This window comes from Urocitellus parryii, chromosome 5 (genome assembly GCF_045843805.1).
Source record: "Urocitellus parryii isolate mUroPar1 chromosome 5, mUroPar1.hap1, whole genome shotgun sequence".
Lineage (NCBI taxonomy): Eukaryota > Metazoa > Chordata > Mammalia > Rodentia > Sciuridae > Urocitellus > Urocitellus parryii.
The window spans coordinates 50,377,229-50,396,633 of NC_135535.1; the positions used below are offsets into that span (position 1 = coordinate 50,377,229).

A 19,405-nucleotide genomic window follows, 5' to 3' on the forward strand; every position below is an offset into this window, starting at 1 on the left:
AACAACATCATCTTCTCTCCTCCCCAGTGACAAGATTTCATTTTGCTGAGACAATAGATGTGAGTCATACTTTGAGTACCAGGCTGCTAAATAATTACTTTATAATCTTCATGTTTAAAGTTACTTTAAAAATCTCAAACCTGTAAGATTATCAAGCTTTTGTCTAAACAGAATTAATTATACAGAATGACTGAAATGATAAACATTCATTTTTTAACTAGAGACTGTCTCAAGAGAAAAAGATCTGATGCCAAGTTATTTTTTCTTCTAATAAGATTTATTTTCAACATAAGAGTAGAGTATACTCTTTAGACAAGTTTCTTAAAATCACAGACTAGAAGTAAAAAATAAGCAACACTCTCTGAATCCAAATAAAGTATTGTTGATATTTAGGTATGTTTTACATTTAATCTTTTAAAAATAAATGAATTTGTAGTTCTACAAAGTTATAATTACATACATATATACTACTTCAATTTGCCTTTTTCCATTTAATCTCACCTTATACACATTGTTCCATGTTATTTCCTACTATTAATAACATTACCAAAATTGTTAAATGATTGATGATAAAGTCTTTTGTAATCCATTAATCTGAAATCCAAATACAGAAAGGAAAATACAGGTAATAATAACTTCCATTTTCCACTTCTCCAGCAAAAGCACAGCCCTGACTTACTCATGGCAAAGGTCACAGTTTAACATAGATTTTGAGATGCCCTTTCTTGAGCCAATTATCAGGGATGTACAATAAAAATGGCATCCCTCCTAGAAGCTGTCTTTCCTTAACAAAGATTTTAAAAATTAATATGAGAAAGGCAGAAGAGTCGAGGATCACAGACTTTCTTAAAAGCATTAGGATGAAGGCCAAGACTCAGGGAAGTCTAGGTTCAGAGAAAAGTGAAGGGTTCACTAAAAGAGATATGGGAGGGTAACCTTGGCCAGCTCAATTTGGCAGGACAGCTGGGGTCTGAATGTTATTAACCATCTGACAGATGCTCAGTGGCCTGAGTTAACTGAATCGATCTCGTTGCAGTTCTCCAAGAACAATTCTGCAAATCACCAAATGAGAGGGGGAAATCTATGGTTAGAGATGGCATTAATTGACATCTTTGATGACATCTCAGCAGAAAAGCAGGTTCAATAGCTGTGGAAGAGGTTGATTTGCTCTGGAACAGGCACTTGATGAACCTTGTGAACCCACATATCTTTCAAGCGAACATCCACAGCCTTGAAACTGCTCACTCTGACACATGCCTGGGTGGATTTTGTTTATGGATGGACTATGTTGAAATCCTCAAACTCTTTGAAAACACAGTATACTAGTTAGCTTTTCATCACTGTGACAAAATACTTGATGGTAAACAACTTAAAAAAGAAAATTTTTACTTTGGCTTATGGTTTCAGAGACTCTAACCTGTGTTTGCTTGTCCTCGTTGCTTTGGGCCTGTGGTGGCATGGTACATCATGGTGGGAGCATGTGACAGAGGAGGCCTGCTCACCTCATGCTAGGTGGGATGCAAAGAGAGAAACGGGAAATGGCCAGGGTCCTAATATCCCCTTTAAGGCAGGCCCCCAATGACCTAACTTCCCTCTACTAGGCCCCACCTCCTAAAGATTCCAATCCCTCCCAAGAGTGCCACCGGTAGGGACAAGGTCTTCAACACATTTGCCTTTGGGGAACACCCAAGATCCGAACCATAACACCTAAAGACACATCAGCAACCTTCCCTCCAAATGAAAAAGTATATGTTGCTAATTGCATTTCCAGGTCAAGTCCTCCATCCTGCATAATATCGTGCTTATTTTTTTTGTCAGATCTCTTTTGTTACTCTATGTGTTTATTATCGACTGTGCATTCTGCCTAGTGATGTTATTTAAGGTATTTCATAGTTTGCACAACCAGACAAGTACCAAGATAGTGGCCTGGAAGAACTGGTCTCCTTTTAAGTTGCAAGAGCATCAAAGACATTCCAGAGCATCCATATTCCCACCTGTATCCCAATAAGCCTTGGAGTCTCTCTTTAGAGCCTGCTTATCAAACCTAGTTCCTCAGCCTAGGTAGCACTCAAGGACCTATCCAATCCTTTACCCACTATATTCCTTATTCTTCTCCAATTTAACTTTACCTTATCTGCCAATCCTGTCCTTTCTTCTCCAATCAACACATCTTCCTTGCTTTTATTATACACTCGGCAATTCTCTACTCTGTTCCCTTGAAAAAAATCATTGCCTCCACCAGGAAGATTCTCTTCCCCTTCTTTCAACCAGTCCACAGCTGTGACCCACTTCCTCCAAGACTTAGCTTGAAACTCTTTAACTACAGGAAGCCTTCTCAGACCATCCACATATGGCGCATGTTTTTTTTATGTAAATTTTTTAAAAATTTATATATGACAGTGGAATGCATTACAATTCCTATTACATATATAGAGCACGATTTTTTTTTAAAGAGAGAGTGAGAGAGGAGAGAGAGAGAGAGAGAGAGAGAGAGAATTTTTAATATTTATTTTTTAGTTCTCGGCGGACACAACATCTTTGTTGGTATGTGGTGCTGAGGATCGAACCCGGGTCGCACGCATACAAGGCGAGCGCGCTACCGCTTGAGCCACATCCCCAGCCCTAGAGCACGATTTTTTATATCTCTGGTTGTATACATAGTATATTCACACCAAGTCGTGTCTTCATACATGTACTTTGGATGGTAATGATCATCACATTCCACCATCATTAATTACCCCATGCCCCCTCCCTTCCCTCCCAACCCCTCTGCCCTATCTAGAGTTCGTCTATTCCTCCCATGCTCCTGCTCTCTATCCCATGTGATTTGAATGAATGTGATTCTTAGGATGTTTAACAAGCACATATTAAGATAGAGTGATTTTTTCTTAACATAGAGCTTAGGTTGTGGGTATATTTTTCAAATCCAATAAATTGATGATGGAGATAAGTACAAGACTCGTAAGTAAAAAGACTGGTCGGCTACCACATCATTTGGCCTCTGCCACTGTTATGCCTGCCATTTCAGCCCCAACCATAACAGGACTTACTATCTGATGAATGTGAACTCTTTGCTAAGCATCAAACATACCTTACATTATTTGAACTTTAGGGACACAGCTGCTATTTTATTATTACCATTTACACAGGGAGAAACTGAGTCCAAGGGAAGTTCAGCAAGTTGCTCAGAATCACATTTACAGTGGACGATCTACTTCTAAAATCAAGTCTCTGGTGTACACATTAGAGAAGACTGTTATGAGAAATGAATGGAAGAAGTATGAGAAGGAAAATGCATGAGAAAGAAAAATCCTTGGGTCACCTTTTTTAGAGCTCTATTCAGTCAACTCTCCCTCCATAACTGTGGTGGCTGCGTGTTGGTCTCCCCTCTCTATCATCCCTGCCCAGTGCTCCCTTGGGTTCCAGGGAGGCTCTTCTTTTCCAGCAGACAGGGTTGGCAGCTGAGCCCAATCTAGAAACTATCCTTGGTAGAAGGAACCCACCTCACCCAAGTTATAGTCTCACTCTAGGACTGGTCAGGCACAGGGGTGCAAAGAGCCACACATCCTGCCTAACTTTGGGATAGCTTAGAAAACGCATCCCAGCTTCAGTGTTTCCTGGGATGCTGGCTGAGGCCTCAGAGACAATATCCCAGCTCCATCTCTCTGCCTGCCAAGTTCTGCTGTCCTCCTGACTTTCTTACTTTTGTTGTTTCTGAGAAGTCTCCCTAAAAATATCCTGCTGTTAAGACTCTCCATCTGAGCCTATTTATTGGGGACCTACTCGAAAGCATGAACCAACAGTGAGAAAGTGGGGATCAGAGTCCACAATTGTGTTCTCACCAACACTAGGAGAGAGAGGATGGGCAGGCACACCCCAACCATTGCTGCGACCAGCACGGCCAAACTAGCAGGTTTTGATGAGGGGCAATGGGAGATTAGAAAAAATAGTCAACACACGCAGATCTTGAAGATAAAACAGCTGGGGTCAGGTGGAGCACTGCTCTCTGATGGAGAAGCAGGTCTAAAAAATTACACCAGCAATCTTTATTATATATGTCTCTAAATCAGATTAAAGACTGTGCAAGCATTATTCTTTGTATTCATGAAATTTACAGAGTTAACAACAGTATGCAGCTATTTCCTCAGTTACATTCTACAGCTGCAATGTGCAGTGTTAGGAGCATTGTGCAGCAATGTTAGGAGCATTGTGCAGCTCTCAAGAAAGTCTATTGTTTAAAGTTAATAATTCCAGGGCAGATTCAGGAGTAGCAGTATTGGTATTGGTAAATATTGTGGCTATCTTAACAAGGAAGTTCCCTCATTCCCAGGAGCTGCCCTGCCTGAGAATAAGGTTGAAGCTGATAAGACTCTAGCATGGAGGACATCTCCATAGCAACGGGGCATCCTATGCCATTGCACAGAAACTTTCCCAGTCACCAAGTATGCCACAGCCATGAAGTCATCAGGGACCCCAATCTCAGACACTGGTTTCCCAATCACTGTCACCGCTCTCCCCAAACCACCTCACCCTGTGACAGGCACTGGGAAGTAGGCAGAGTCTGCATCTGCTTCCCTCCCACACTGAGGCCACTTTGCTCCAGCATGTGGCTCTGCTGGTCCCTCTCTCTCCCACCAAGATCCAGAACTTCAATGTCCTCTCCTTCCTCACCTCTATCTCCTGCTAACTCTTGCTTCAGGAAAGGATTTGATGAACTTAGTCACACCAAGGAAATTTAATAAAATCAATGTATTACCAATGTGGGATTTTAAAATAAACTAATGCTTACTTTAAGTTAAACTAATGAAAGAGTATATAGAGCAAAATTCCAGAAACTTATTCATTCAGTAAAACATATACTTGAGCACCTACTATACCAGTGTTGGTTGCAATCCATAGACGGGGGATAATTTTAGGTTGGGGATGACCACATCAACCCACTGGAACCAATGCCAATGGGTGACTCCATCAACCCCTGAGACTTGCACTGGCCCTCCATGTCTAGGTTCTGCAAGGGTGCATCAACATTATGCTGACTCTAGGGAGCCACCAGCAGCTGATGAATTTCCACACTACAACAGGAACAGACATCTGTGGGTAGTTCCCACTTCTCCCTTAGGACTAAGTAAAAATCTAAAGTCTTTTCATGTGGAGTTCATTTCCATAAAAACAAATAAGCAATCAGCTCTTCTTCTGTTCAAGTCAAAAGTATACTAACAGCTCTTTTTTTTTTTCCCAAAAAAAATAGTAGAAAATGGTCCAAAAGAGGCAGCACCCTTCTCAATTCAGTCTCCCCTAATATTTAGCAAAGGGACTGATCATGGACTTTTCTATAGGTTCAAGATGAAGGGCACACAGGAAAAATTCACCAGGGGGATTTTCCTATAGGGTATATATGTTATCTAAATGAGGCACTATGTCCGCTGATAAAGAAAGAAAGGAGACTGCTTCTGACTTTCTCATGTTAGAAGTGAACACTAGGGCTGCTACTTGTCCTGCCACCTATTTATATATGAAGTTATGAGACAGCAGGCTCAGTGGGATAAGCAAGACATCAGATTAAAGGACCAAGAATTTTAATTGCTGTTTTCTACTGTAATCTTAGAAATCCCTTACTTTTTCCTTAAACCTCATTTTAAAAGAGGGAGGAGATTAGTCCAAGTTCATGTCACATCCTGCTATCAGGTATAATTAATAAAGTACACAGAATTGTTCATTAGGAATTCCCAAAGATAACATAACCTCTCTCTTTGTCAATATAAATGCAGCTTTTTTAAAACTCAGACACATTTTCATTTATACAAATGTTTGATTTTTCATACTTAGATGAGAATTCTTCATATACACATAGGTATATGAAGAATACCCATACATACCAGGAAAACTATAGTCAGAAAATAGTGTGAAGGATGACTCACCTGTGATGATGAAAGGGACTAGGAGGTGTGATTTAAAGCTCTGGGGTCAATTACCTTGATATATTGCCACAGATGACTGAGCACGGCTGGGTGTTGTGCAAGTACCCAACTGCTTTGGACACTCCTATTAATATACTGATTCGAATTTGCCAAGAGAGTGCAGCCGTGTTACCCTAAAAGACAACAAACATCATTGGTTTCATTGCATTTTCTGAGTACAAGCTATCTATGTATTCATGACGTGGAAGCATGCTACAATACAAGCAGGGGTGAAGCGGGGTGAGGGGTGAATTAACATTTTGGCTTATTACAACCTATTTTTAATTCCAGATGTGTTTCCTGTATTACCAATAATTGTTACAGGTCTGTTTATAGATGATGGAAATACCACAAAATTTTTATTATTAACTTAATCAAAATATAGTTAGTGGATGGGGCTGGGGGTGTAGCTCAAGGGTAGAGGCCCTGCTTAGCATGCACAAGGCCCTGGGTTGATCCCCAGCAGCACAAAACAATGACATCAAAATGTGGCTAGTAAGATGATGCTGTTTAAAAGTTCATTAAGTAAGATTTTATTTGTAGCACAATAGTGTGAGTAATTGAGAATAATCTGCTTTTGTTCTCATCTTAACTAAAACTTAACCTATTTGGGATCAATTTTTAGATTTACCCTTTCAAAATATGAGAAATTACAGCATATTTAACTTCTTTCCCTTTAAGTAGTTCATATCACTTTTATGTCTATCCTTGGTATTGAAAGATACTTCATATAAAGTTATGCACATTAAAATTATCTGAGAAGGATACAATATCTTTATTTTTATGTGGTGCTGAAGATCGAACTCAGTTCCTCCTGTGTGCAAGGCAAGCACTCTACCACTGAGCTATAGCCACAAGGGAGAGAAATGAATTACAGTAGATGGGGTAGAGAGAGAAGATGGGAGGGGAGGGAAGGGGAGGGGGGATAGTAGAGGACAAGAAAGGCAGCAGAATATAACAGACACTAGTATGGCACTATGTAAAAACGTGGATGTGTAACCAATGTGATTCTGCAATCTGTATTCGGGGTAAAAATGGGAGTTCATAACCCACTTGAATCAAATGTATGAAATATGATATGTCAAGAGTTTCGTAATGTTTTGAACAACCAATAATAAAAAAAATTATCTGAGAAATAAGGGAATGTAAACTCACTCAGGGTATAGAATCAAGGAAGGCTGCAACAAATCTTTTGGCTACCACACTGCACAAACCCCAGTAAGTTGGCTGTTTATGCAACCTTTCAGGAGTAAGAAATCAACTGGGGGAGTAGCCTTCTCATTCCTTGGGAAGCCCATTGGTGGTGATTCTTTCAGATACCCTCATCTGGCCTCCCAGCTTCCCCAGAAGGCTGTGGCAGCTAATCCCCAGGCCTTAGAGGGTCAGAGGACAATGGCAGATGTGACTTACTACACACTGTAATCTGTCAAAAAGTGTTCCATTCCTCATATATGGATAAACCAGGCAAAACTTCTCAGTCTCTGTAAAATACGCAGTCAGCTCCAGTATGTTTGGATGACGAAACCTTGAAACACAAGATTATTAGAGCCATCAAACTGTTTATTCAAATAAGTCATGAGTAATACTTTGGAGTGGTAAGAAGGGTGGGGAATAAGACAAAAACACATAAATTCAGCCAACAGAAAAGTAATTTCAATGGACACAGACTTGCTTTCTAAATTGGTCTATGGAGTTCAACAAATACTACATAACTCTGTTATCATGCAAATAAAAATAAAATTTCCAAATACAAGGCAGAAATTTTTAAAAGTAAAATTTTCTTAAGATCTGAGGTTTTAGAAATTTTACAAAAAATAGACAACACTGATATTAATTTGTTTTTATTTACATGAAACAAAACGTGGCTATTATGTAAATAGATAAAGGTAACCCAACTGGAATTGCTCATTTGACTAATTTAAGTACACAAGTGTAGGTCAAGCCACCCAAATATAGGAGTACAGAAGACCATTCAAGTGTCTATTGAGCTTGCTAGGTCAGATGCTGGGTTACACAGACCAAAAGAGACAACACCTGCTATTCACAAAGCTTGCACTGTTATCAAAAATCCACACAAAGAGTAAAGTTCGATGTTGAAAAATATATCACTCAATTTAAATAACAGACTTTATATCCCCATAGTATATATTTCTCCGGCTCCTTTCCTAATTGATTAGGCTACTAATAAAATTTCTACTCCCTGAGTGTATGTATCATTGCTACAAAGAACAGTGGAACCCAGGTAACCACTATCAACATAAAACATGTGAAGCTCACACACATTGCAAACTCAGTTTAATCCAATCATTATCTATTGAATACTTGCTATGTCCTGGGCATTGTTGGGGATATTAAGATAAATTAAGCTGCAAAAAAATGGTTCTATTTATAAAGGCGTATTATTTGTTTCTTTAGTAACAGAAGTCCTATAAACACACACACAGACACACACACACACACACACACACACACACACACACCACCACCACCACCACCACTACCACCACCACCACCAATGGGCTTCCCCAGGAATGAGAAGGCTATTTCCCCAGTTGATTTCTTACTCCTGGAAGGTTGCATAAACAGCTAACTTACTGGGTTTTGTGCAGTGTGGTAGCCAAAAGATTTGTTGCATCCTTCCTTGATTCTATACCCTGAGTGAGTTTACATTCCCTTATTTCTCATATAATTTGTACAGATATATCTTGTGTGTTTTTTATCCCTGTTACTTCAACAAAGGAACCATGCCTGTGTACCTGTGTACACATACACATACAAAAACACACAGACTTTTATTTTTAACTATGTCAAAAACTTCTATGATACGAGGTCCTTATACCTATTATGATTCAGACCAAATCTATAAAATGAAAAGAAATTGATGAGGTATATTTAGCTGCTTAAACAGTTGATCTATACCGCTGGTTGGCTGATTCTCCTGCAACTTAAAATTCAAAGAGAAAAACTTTTTGAAAGGCAGCAGACGGCAGACATCATACAGACCCAGTCATGGCCTGGTGTTCTGCTTTTTTGCCCACAGAATAGAAACAACCATTTTCTTATTTTCAAATAGTACTGATCAAGCAGAAATACAGATACTGCAGAAGTCAGCAAGAATGGGACCTGGAGACATCATGGAGTCTAAGGGCTCAGGCCACCCATGCTTTCTCTACAAGTTTTTCAGTCCGTAAGTTATATAGATCTGAAGGTCCGTAGTTTTGAAATCGACTCAGCAAGCATCCCTGAATGCCTACTGTAGACAAAATGCTGAAAGTGGCTCCTAGTGTGGTAGAGCAGACAGACTTGAGTGGCAGATTTGATCCGCACTTGAATCTCTCTGGTCTTTTTCCAGCTGTGTAGACTTGGGCAAGTTATTTTGTCTCCCTGTGGACTGTAAGATAAATTATTCTCTTCTTTCCCTTCCCTTAAGGAAGGAAGAGGAGGAGAAAGAGCAGCGGTAAAAGCAGCAGAAGTCATATTCTAAGGAGTTTGTAAATCTATATAAGTAGTTTCCTCAATACTAAACCTTAAAAACTCCTTTAGGACTTGGCTTAGATGTGCATCTTCCTAGAAACCCATTCTGCTGCTCACCTCCAGGCTCTCATCCTTTCCCCCTCTATATTTTCTCACATTATCACTTACTTTAGTGAAACTACCCATCTACTTATGAACTTCTCTCCCAATCCCACTTCAGACTGTATAGTATAAGAGAAGGCTTCCCTTAGTAACATCTCAGTGTCTGAGAAGAGGAAGACTAAAGATGATTTAGGAAATAAATTGTACCTCGTAGAAAATCTAGGATTTTCCTGAGTTTCCTCTTCTTCAAAATGGGGATCTATAATAGAATTTATCTCATAGGACTGTTGTGAGAATTAATGCATTAATACACATACAGCACTTGGAATAGTTCCTAACACTAAATAAATATTAATAAAATGAATAATAATAACAGTACCTCATGAATATTCAACAACATAAATTTAATCCTCCCAAGATTATTTTGGGAACCCAGTAAACACTTCAGGATTGTTTCAAAAGAAACAGACAAGCTGTAGTTCATTTGTAAAATACCTCATCAGATAACCAAATGGATTAGATATATGAGTGTGAGAAATCAAACTATAAAAGTATTAGGAAAAAATGGGAGGATTATTTTATAACCGTTTAGTAAAGACAGATTACCAAAAAAAAAAAAAAAAAACAACTTAGAATCCACTAAAAAGGATAAACTCAACTACTATAAAAATCATTTCTACTTGGCAAAAGTAGAATAAGCAAAGACAAAATGATAGTATGGTAAAAATAATTTATATTTAATATCGTAAAAATAGTCTAATTTTTTCATATATATGAGTTATATATATATAGTATTTTTTATATATATATATATATATATATATATATATATATATATATATACACACACACACACACACACACATATACAAAATCTTCCTTCAACCCATTAAGAGAAAAACTAATAACCTAATTTTTTAAATGGGCAAAGGATGTTATCAGATATTTTGTAAAAAAAAAAGGAGGTATATATTTTTTAAGGATTGTGATTCTCAGAAAAAGGAATTTGAAACTACACTGAGATCTCTCTCTCTAGAGAAGGCTCAAATAAGTTTATAAACAAAAGAGAAGACATTGCAATTGATACCACAGAAACAAAAGTATCATAAAAAACTATTATGAACAGCATGTGCCAACAAACTATAACTTAGAAGAAATGGATCAAATCCTAAAAACCTACAGTGTACTAAGACAGAATCATGAAGAAACAGAAAATCTGAACAGACTAGTAATGATGGAGACTGATGCAGTCATCAAAAGCCTTCCAAAAAAGAGAAAAAGAAAAGGAACAGGAGGGATTCAGAGGTGAATTCTATCAAGCATTTAAGGTGAATTTTATCAAAATCTTCCCAAAAATTGAAGAGGAGGAAACATTTACCAATTCGCCTTACTAGGACCAGCATTAATTACCCTAATAACAAAGGACCCTACAAGAAAAGGAAATTACAGGGTCAACATCACTGGTGACCATACATGCAAAACTTCTAGCAACCCAAATGCAATAGAACATTAAAAGGATCATATACCATGACCAAGTGCAGTTTAACCTTGGGATTCAAGAATGATTCAACATGTGCAAATCAACACATCATCCATCACCTTAGCAAAAAGAAGGAGGAAATTCATATGATCGTTTCAATAGATATAGAAAAGCATTTAACAAAATTCAATATCCCTTCACAATAAAACTCTCCACAAATGAGGTACCAAAGGAATGTGCTTCAATATAATAAAGGCCATATAGGATAAGCCCACAGCTAACATCATACTCAGTGGTAAAAATATGAAAGCTTTTTCTCTAAGATCAGGAACAAGCCAAGGATGTCCACTCTTGTCATTTCTATTCAACATGGTCCTGGATATCCTATCTAGAGCAATAAAGCAAGAAAAAGAAATTAGAAATATACAAATTGGAGAAGAGGACATTACATTAGCTGTTCGCAGATGACATGATCTCATACATAGAAAACCCTAAAGAGTCCACTAAAAAAACTGTTAGAATTAATGAACAAATTCACCAGATTTTCCTGATATAAAAAATCAATATACAAAAGGCAGTTACGCTTCTATACAATAGTAATAAACTATCTGAAGCAGAAATTAATAAAATCTCCCATTTATAATAGTATCAAAAAAGAATAATACACTGAGGAATCAATTGAACCAAGGAAGTGATAAATCTGTAAAACAGTGATTAAAGAAATCAGACACAGTAAATGGAAAGATATCAAATACACAAGAATTGGAAAAAATTGTGAAAATACATATACCACCCAAAGTGATCTACAGATTCAATGTAATTCCTATCAAAATTCCAATGGCTTTTTTACAGAAATAAAAAAAAAACAATTCTAAAATTCATATGAAACCATGAAAGAACCCAGTCAAAGTCAATTTTGAGAAAGAACAAACAAAGCCAAAGACATCCGCTCTCCAACTTTAAACTGCATTACTAAGCTGTAGCAATCAAAATAGTATGTACTGTTTTGGAATACAACAGAGTCCCCAAATGAACCTATATACATATATGGTCAAACAGTCTTTGACGAGGGTGCTATTATGGTCTAGACATGGTGTCCTTCAAAAGCTCATATGTGAGATAATGCAAGAAAGTTCAGAGATGAAATGATTGGATTTTAAAAGCCTTTACCTAATCATTGTGTTAATCCACCTGAATGGATTGACTGGGCAGTGACTGAAGGCAAGTAGGGTGTGGCTGAAGGTAGTGTGGTCATTGGGGGTGTCCCTTTGGGGTATATGTTTGGCTGAGCTTAGTCTCTGTCTCTCTGCTTCCTGGTGCCATGTTCTGAGCTGCTTTCCTCTGTCACTTTCTTCTACCATGATGTACTCCGCCTCACCTTGAGCCCTGAGGAATGGAGCTGGCTACCTAGGGATTGAGACCTCTGAAACCATGAGCCGCCAAATAAACTTTTCCTCCTCTAGTTTGTTCTCATTATGTCTTTTGGTCATGGCTGACTAAAACAGATGCCAAAAATACACAAGGGGAAAAGAAAGGTCTTTTTAATGAATGGCATTAGGAAAATTGGATACCACTTATAAAATAATGAAGTTGGACTTGTCAGACATCATACACAAAAAATCAACTAAAAATGCACCGAAGACTGAAACCATAAAGCTCCCAGAAACAAGTACAGGGAAAAAATCTCTCTGACACAGTTTTACAAATTTTTTTATTTTTGATATGACACAAAGAGAACAGGCTTTCCTGTTGCAACTTTATTTTTAAACAAAGGATTAGGAAAAAAAAATCTCTCAACAGGAGAGAGGAACAGTAAAGCACAGAACATGAAAATGAACCATGTACTAATGCTACCTTTTGTGTAAAAGAAGGGAAATAAAACACAATGTGTGTTTGCCTGTGCATAAAATATCTCTCATACACAAGAAACTAATAACACTGTTACCTTGGAAAAAAAATCAGTCCGGTAGTGGTGGAAAAGCTTATCTTCAATTGTTCTTTTGTATTTTTTGGAATTTTGAAATGTCTGAATATCATTGTCATAAGCAAATAAATAAAACTTCAATGTAAAAACCTACTATTGCAATTTTGAATTCAGTTCTTTATTGACTAAATGATATCAAGTTTTAATGACTAGCCTCTAATATTTTGATTTCTGGTCTTGGGTATAAAAGGGAGAGAATTCAGCACAATATCTTAGTCCCCACCTGCCTTTCTACCCCTCACTTTACATATCTATGCAGAAAACATCTGAAAAGGGCCTTTTCTGTTTATAAAGGGTGATGAGTGAGCTCTCCAGGGGTAGGGGCCTCCACTGAGGATGCACAGCTGCAGATATGAATATAGAGGACAATGAAGTCATTTAAATTTGTCTCTGAGGATTCTTGATTCACGAATGAATTCCCAGAAAATAATATGCACATCAAAAGCCCTTGATTTCTTTGTCTAAAACTCTCTTTCTGAAGACAGTTATACTGAGCAAACAGCTTCTAGACTACAATGTCTCTGAGGAAGGGGAACAGAGTGCCATATATATAGTTCTAATGTTTGAAGAATTACTATTCAGGCATGTTAGTCACACACGATTTAACCCACTTTCTTGTGACAGTTTCTTGTTCAAATATGTTCAAGTGAATTATGTAAATGGTCTATTTTTAAATGTACTTTCAGGAATATACTGAAGCAGATGTCGAAAACCTACAGACTGTTGGAATATCCAACCCCCGTTAATTAAATGCCAACGACGCTATGCGCTGTGCTGTAGAATCAAAGATGAAACATAGATGAACCCCAGACAAGAGGGGGGATTCCAGACAAAATATACTCACAGTAGTAAAACTTCAAGCTCAGATAAAAATCTCTTCCAGTGTTTCTTAGATTCCATTTTTTTCTCCTAGATATTATATAGAAAAGATAAAAATAAAATTAAGAAAAGGGTCTCTATTTCTGGGACTCTTAACCCAGAGTCTACAGTTTTCCTGAAATTAGATCAGCTTTTTATTATAAATGCATTTGGAGATTTTTTTATGAGGAGAGGATCCTTAGATTTCATCAAATTCTCAAGAATCCATTAACCCTAACACAGATTTAGAGCTGCTACTCTTGAATTAAGTTTTTCATGTGATATATCATGTTGTCAAATTTTATATTCAAACTCTTTGGAACCATATTTTCACACATTTAAATAAATTCAGAAGTATTATATGTGTCTTCAAGGAAAATCCCCTGACAGAAACTTCTCATTTGATCTCACGAAGACTTCAATTTATGTCATCTGTATTATCCTGCAAGTGGTCACTAATCTGATACTTATGAATTTGGTCATTTGGATGTATCAATTCACATTTACCTTTGCACACTTTTGAAGAGATGAGCCTACTAATCAAGTCAAAGTGTGAATTCTTACTACAAACAAGCTTCAGAAGCTAGCCTAGAGTCTGACATGTGAATAAATGAATACTGAAAAAATTAATAAATTCAATAATCTTGTAGTGAGCACCTACTTTATGCCTGACATTGTTGTTGATGCCTTCAAACATGTTATGTGGCTAGGTTCCTAAACTCTATCATGAAAGAGTTAAATTAAGTATGTTTCTAGGTTGTACTAACTCAAGGTTCTCATTTGCAAACTACTATAGAGGGAAGAATTTTTAGAGTTCTTTCCTCAGAAATAAAAACAGAAATTCAACAGAAATTCTGGAAGCTATTTTCCAAGTAAAATCAGAAACAATAAACTAGGCTAAGAAATCACTGCTAAGAACTACTTTATCAAATTTTATGTCAGCCGTCCTGAGCGTCAAGTAGATTTGGTTTGGGGCCCATCCCTACTGATTGCTATTTATGACTTTCTGTTCATTCACTGAATCTCCCTAAAGTCAGAGTTTTGTTAATCTGAAAAATGAACACTTTTGTGTTTCTGCTAATATAGCACTCGAACTTTGCTGCTTCAAGTTTGGTTTATGCACAAAAATCTTCAACTACACTGGGGGGTGTTAAGAAACACTGAATCTAATACTGGACTCATCCTCGGATCTACTCAGTCAAAATCAGCACTGTAAGATGACTAATAGGTGATACTGTGCACATGAAAGTTTAAAAGCATAGCTCTAATACATAAAATTCCTACTTCAGGCCTTCTGTGAAAGGTTCTTGAAGGCAATGTCCCAATGTTACAAAACTGCATGTCTTCAAAAAGTATTCTGTGGCCAAGGCTTCATTAAGTGCTCTCATTTTTCCTGGTAAGTGTATATGAGTGTGTGTGTGTGTGGAGAGGGGGTGGGGAGTGGCTGGTTGGTTGGTTGCACTTTAGGTTAGAAGGCAGGCGGAAATAAAAGTAGAGGGCAAAAGTCCCAGAATACTTCCACTTACTACCTTAAAATGTAGGGTAGGACCAGGGACACAGGAGTTTGTACAGTCCTTTGCAGTATCTAGGTCTTCTTACTCCTACTGTTTAGCAACTAAATTCTTGAAAAGGACATATGGGCTTCATTCGGTTCATCTAACAAACATTTACTGAGCAACTACTATGGAAAGCCCCTGGAATAAGGCCTGGATACATGGACCAATAAGAGTTCTTCAAAAAAAAAGCCAATTTATCCACTGGGAGAAGCAAATGAAGAAATCAATACTACAAAATAACGGAAACCACACCCAAACCACACTAGAGCGGTAAGAGGCTATGAAGGAAAAATAGTTGTTTGGGAGACAAGAATGAATGGAATATCTACAGGCAAGAACATCCTATTCTAAAGTCAAACTAAGGGAAAGGAAACTCCCCAAAGGAGTGTGATTTGGTGGCAGCTGCAGAGAGAAGATTAGAGAGGACATTTGGGGAGGTGGCCCTAGGGCTCAACCACAAATGAGGCCAGGGCCAGTGACACATGGGCATGAATAAACGGGCTTCAGTTAGAGCAACCACATTTTATGTGTTGAATGGTTTTTTCAGTAGAATTTTTTTTTAATTAGACTCTTCATGTTTACAGGAATTTTGAGATGTCTATATAGCATTAGTGGCACAAGATGCAATGTGGAGAAATAAAAAAAAAAAAAGTTGATAATTTCTTAAGGCTCTGTTACGTAAGCTACAAACCAGAAATCATTTCAGACCCCACCAGCTCCCCCACTTCCCAGTCCTACCAGTCACTAGATCCATTTCACCTCTTCTCTTACACATACCTTCTCACCTTCCATATTGACTTAGCCCTGATCATGACAATGGTTCTCAACACCAGCTACACATTTGTACCACCTGGGGACCTTTCAAAACATACTAATGCCTGCCACCATCCATTCTGACTTAACCACTTGCTATGGGGCTTTGTTTTTAAAAAGCTCCCTAGGTGATTCTAAAATGAAATCAAACTGGCAACACTAGTTCAAGTGCTGTCCATCTCTTAGTTTACACACCTAAAATATCCCTCAACCAGGTCTTTCTTCTTTCAGTCTAGTTATAGCCATCTTTTGCCAGGTCCCAGGCTAACTTACAATCCATCACCTACCCTGTAATCAAAGTGATATTTCAAAACACAAATCTAAGTCTTTCACTCTTCTACTTAAAAATCCATGTGTTAAAAAGCAGCCAGCAATGAGCAGTGAAGTGCATGGCAAGGCCACAGATGTTCTTTAAATTACCTTAGGGTCTTCTTTAAACTACTTTCAAAGTAGACAGGAAAGCAAACGGTGGTAGTTAATTTGTAAAAAAAATAAACAAAGCAAAGGAGCCAACGGGAAAATACATCAAAAGAAAAGGATTAATGGGACTAACTCTTGACAGTGTTCGTTGATGTTAATGTGAAGCTAGGAATTATGGCTATAGGTGTCTCCATTTGTCTAGGAAGGAAGATTCCTTTAGAAGCTCAGATGCACTAACGTAACTTTTGACCAGCTATTGACCCCAGTGCCCACGTTGACATGGGACTGACTCGTAGATGAAGCCTCCCTAAATAGGATGGCCACCATGACAGCTCCGGAAAGGACCAACTAAGGTCAAAAACTCCACTGCCTGATGTGAAGGAGGAACTGAACACCTGACTGGCAAAGAATACAGAAGGTGGTGCCCAATTCTCCTGGTAACATCAAACAGTAATAAATCTGGAGATAGTGTTGTCTCTTTTGTCATTCTCTGCTCAGAGATGGTTCTCTCTCTCTCTCTCTCTCTCTCTCTCTCTCTCTCTCTCTCTCTCTCTCCAGTGCTGTCTGCCTAAGCCTCACTTTGCTTTTACTCTACTTTCACTTATAATAAAGTTCTCTTGCATGGCTTTTGGTGTCTGACTTTAAATTTTCTTTCATCAGAACACAAGAACCGAGTTTTGGAGTTTTAGCTCCCTGCTTTCCTGTGACACATGCGCTTCACGTATTTTCATATCATTTCTTGCCACTTTCTTGCCACCCGAACATTCCATGCCACCAAATGAATTGTTATTCACATGTAAGGTATACATGCTTGCAGACATGTACCCCTAGACCTCTGCATCTGCTATATTCCACCCAGAATATACTTCCCCTCCTTACTGTTTGCTAAAATTCCACTCATTCTCAAAATCCAGCTGAAAGAGCATTGCCTTTCACCCACTTTTACATATATATATATATATATATATTTATATAATAAAATTATATATATTTATATAATTTTGTGTGTTTGTGTGTGTGTGTGTGTATGTGGTGCTGGGGATTGACCCAGGGCCTTGTGCATGCTAGGCAAGCACTCTACCAACTGACCTATATCCCCAGGCCTCCATTTATTTTAAAGAAATGTTTATTGAGTGGTCACCTGGGCCCCATCATCCGCTGGGTACCAGATGCACCCCTCCTTTGGGTGGCAAGAAATGCAACCTTTTATGTGCTCCCAGAATCTTTTGTACAAATCCCTGTTAAATAAGTACTTCTTTCCGATCAGTTTCACTCTTTTATTGACTTGATTATTTCCCCCCAAAATACTGTGAGCACCTTGAGAATTCTAGTAAGCCTTATTCACCTCTACACACTCAGATTTCCAGGCCAAGATGGAGTTTAGTAAATGTTTCCTGATGCTTGACCAACAGTGAAGAGAATGAAGGTCAGCTCTTTAGTGTGTCTGCCTAGGTAGCTGTCGCTAACTGACGCACAAGTTTGATTTACCAATTCCCTCTCTGCTTTCCTGGCTGTTACAGTCAATCAACTGTCTTCTAAACTGCTCTGATCATTGGTTTGTAGCTCCTATTTAAAGCCGCTTCTTTCCCACCCTCCTGAACTGTAAAAGAAGGCAATTTATAAAGTCACACTGAATGCTCACGTGTGGCACTAAAGCTGCCTGAAGAGCATGCCGCTCACCCTAAGCAAACTGGCACAACCTGACCTCTTGAACAAAGTCCCAGAGGCCCTACAAGGCTTTTCAGAAAAGTTTTTCTCATGCAATATATCTGAGGATGTGAAGGATTTAATGTCCACATTCCCAAAAGACAGGCATTCATTTCTCAGTCATTTCTCCAGTCACCTGAGCTCATAAATCTTATTTCCATTTATGAAATTTTATGTTCAAATACACCTTCTTTACTGTTGATGAAAAATGACACATTTTAATATGAATTATGAGAAAATAAATGGAATCAATATTCTGTGATAGTAATTCTTGCCATACCTGTTTAAATAATTTAACAGCATATGCTCGATTTTGAATCTCCACTCTGTATACCTCAAACATATCCCCTTCTCCAATCAGGAAGTCTTTGTGGAAATGTTTGGTTCCGTCTATGATGTTCTGAAAGCTGATGGAGGATTCAAGCAATATTCCTTAGGAAGGAGAATAGAAAGGGAGAAGATAAGCCACCTTTTCTGAAAGTCAGTGTTGCCATATTGGAAACATGTAAGAGCCAAGGGGAAGGCCAATAGAAGAAGGCCCAAGAACTCAAACTATAGCCTACATTAACTTGGGTCTGGATCTCATCATTCCAAAAAGCAAATGGCATTTTAGGTATCTGAACCCTGGTGTTGTGGTTTTTTCATCTCTCCAAAGAAATCTGCCAAAGAGTTTAGTTGGGGAAATTTTTCCAAGATTCTGTTTCCTTATTCTTAAGTCAATGTGTGGAGCCATTATGAACCTAAAACCTATTTTTTAAAAAAAACAAAACCCTGGAAATGAGCTGATGCAGTGGCACATACATGTAACCCTGCAGCTTAGGAGGCTGAGATAGGAGAGTCGCAAGTTCAAAGCCAGCCTCAGCAATGGCGAGGTGCTAAGCAACTCAGTGAGACCCTGTCTCTAAATAAAACACAAACTAGGGCTAGAGATGTGGCTCAGTGGTCTAGTGCCCCTGAGTTCAATCCCTGGAACAACAACAACAAAAAAAAAACTCTGGAAATGGGACTCCTCATATGACTAAACAATATTTTCAAACATGACTGATAGAGATAC

At 38.1% G+C, this 19,405-nt stretch overlaps 1 protein-coding gene across 1 annotated transcript in view; it reads right to left on the reverse strand.

The window, feature by feature from the left end:
• Nucleotides 1-19,405, reverse strand: part of Irak3 (interleukin 1 receptor associated kinase 3) — a 53,325-nt gene that overhangs the window by 12,824 nt on the left and 21,096 nt on the right. The window contains exons 5-8 of the mRNA XM_026386664.2: nt 18,632-18,783; nt 13,842-13,906; nt 7,368-7,482; nt 5,973-6,091 (exon numbers count right to left, since the gene is read on the reverse strand). Coding sequence (XP_026242449.2) covers nt 5,973-6,091; nt 7,368-7,482; nt 13,842-13,906; nt 18,632-18,783 — 451 coding nt within the window. The remainder of the gene's footprint in view (nt 1-5,972; nt 6,092-7,367; nt 7,483-13,841; nt 13,907-18,631; nt 18,784-19,405) is intronic.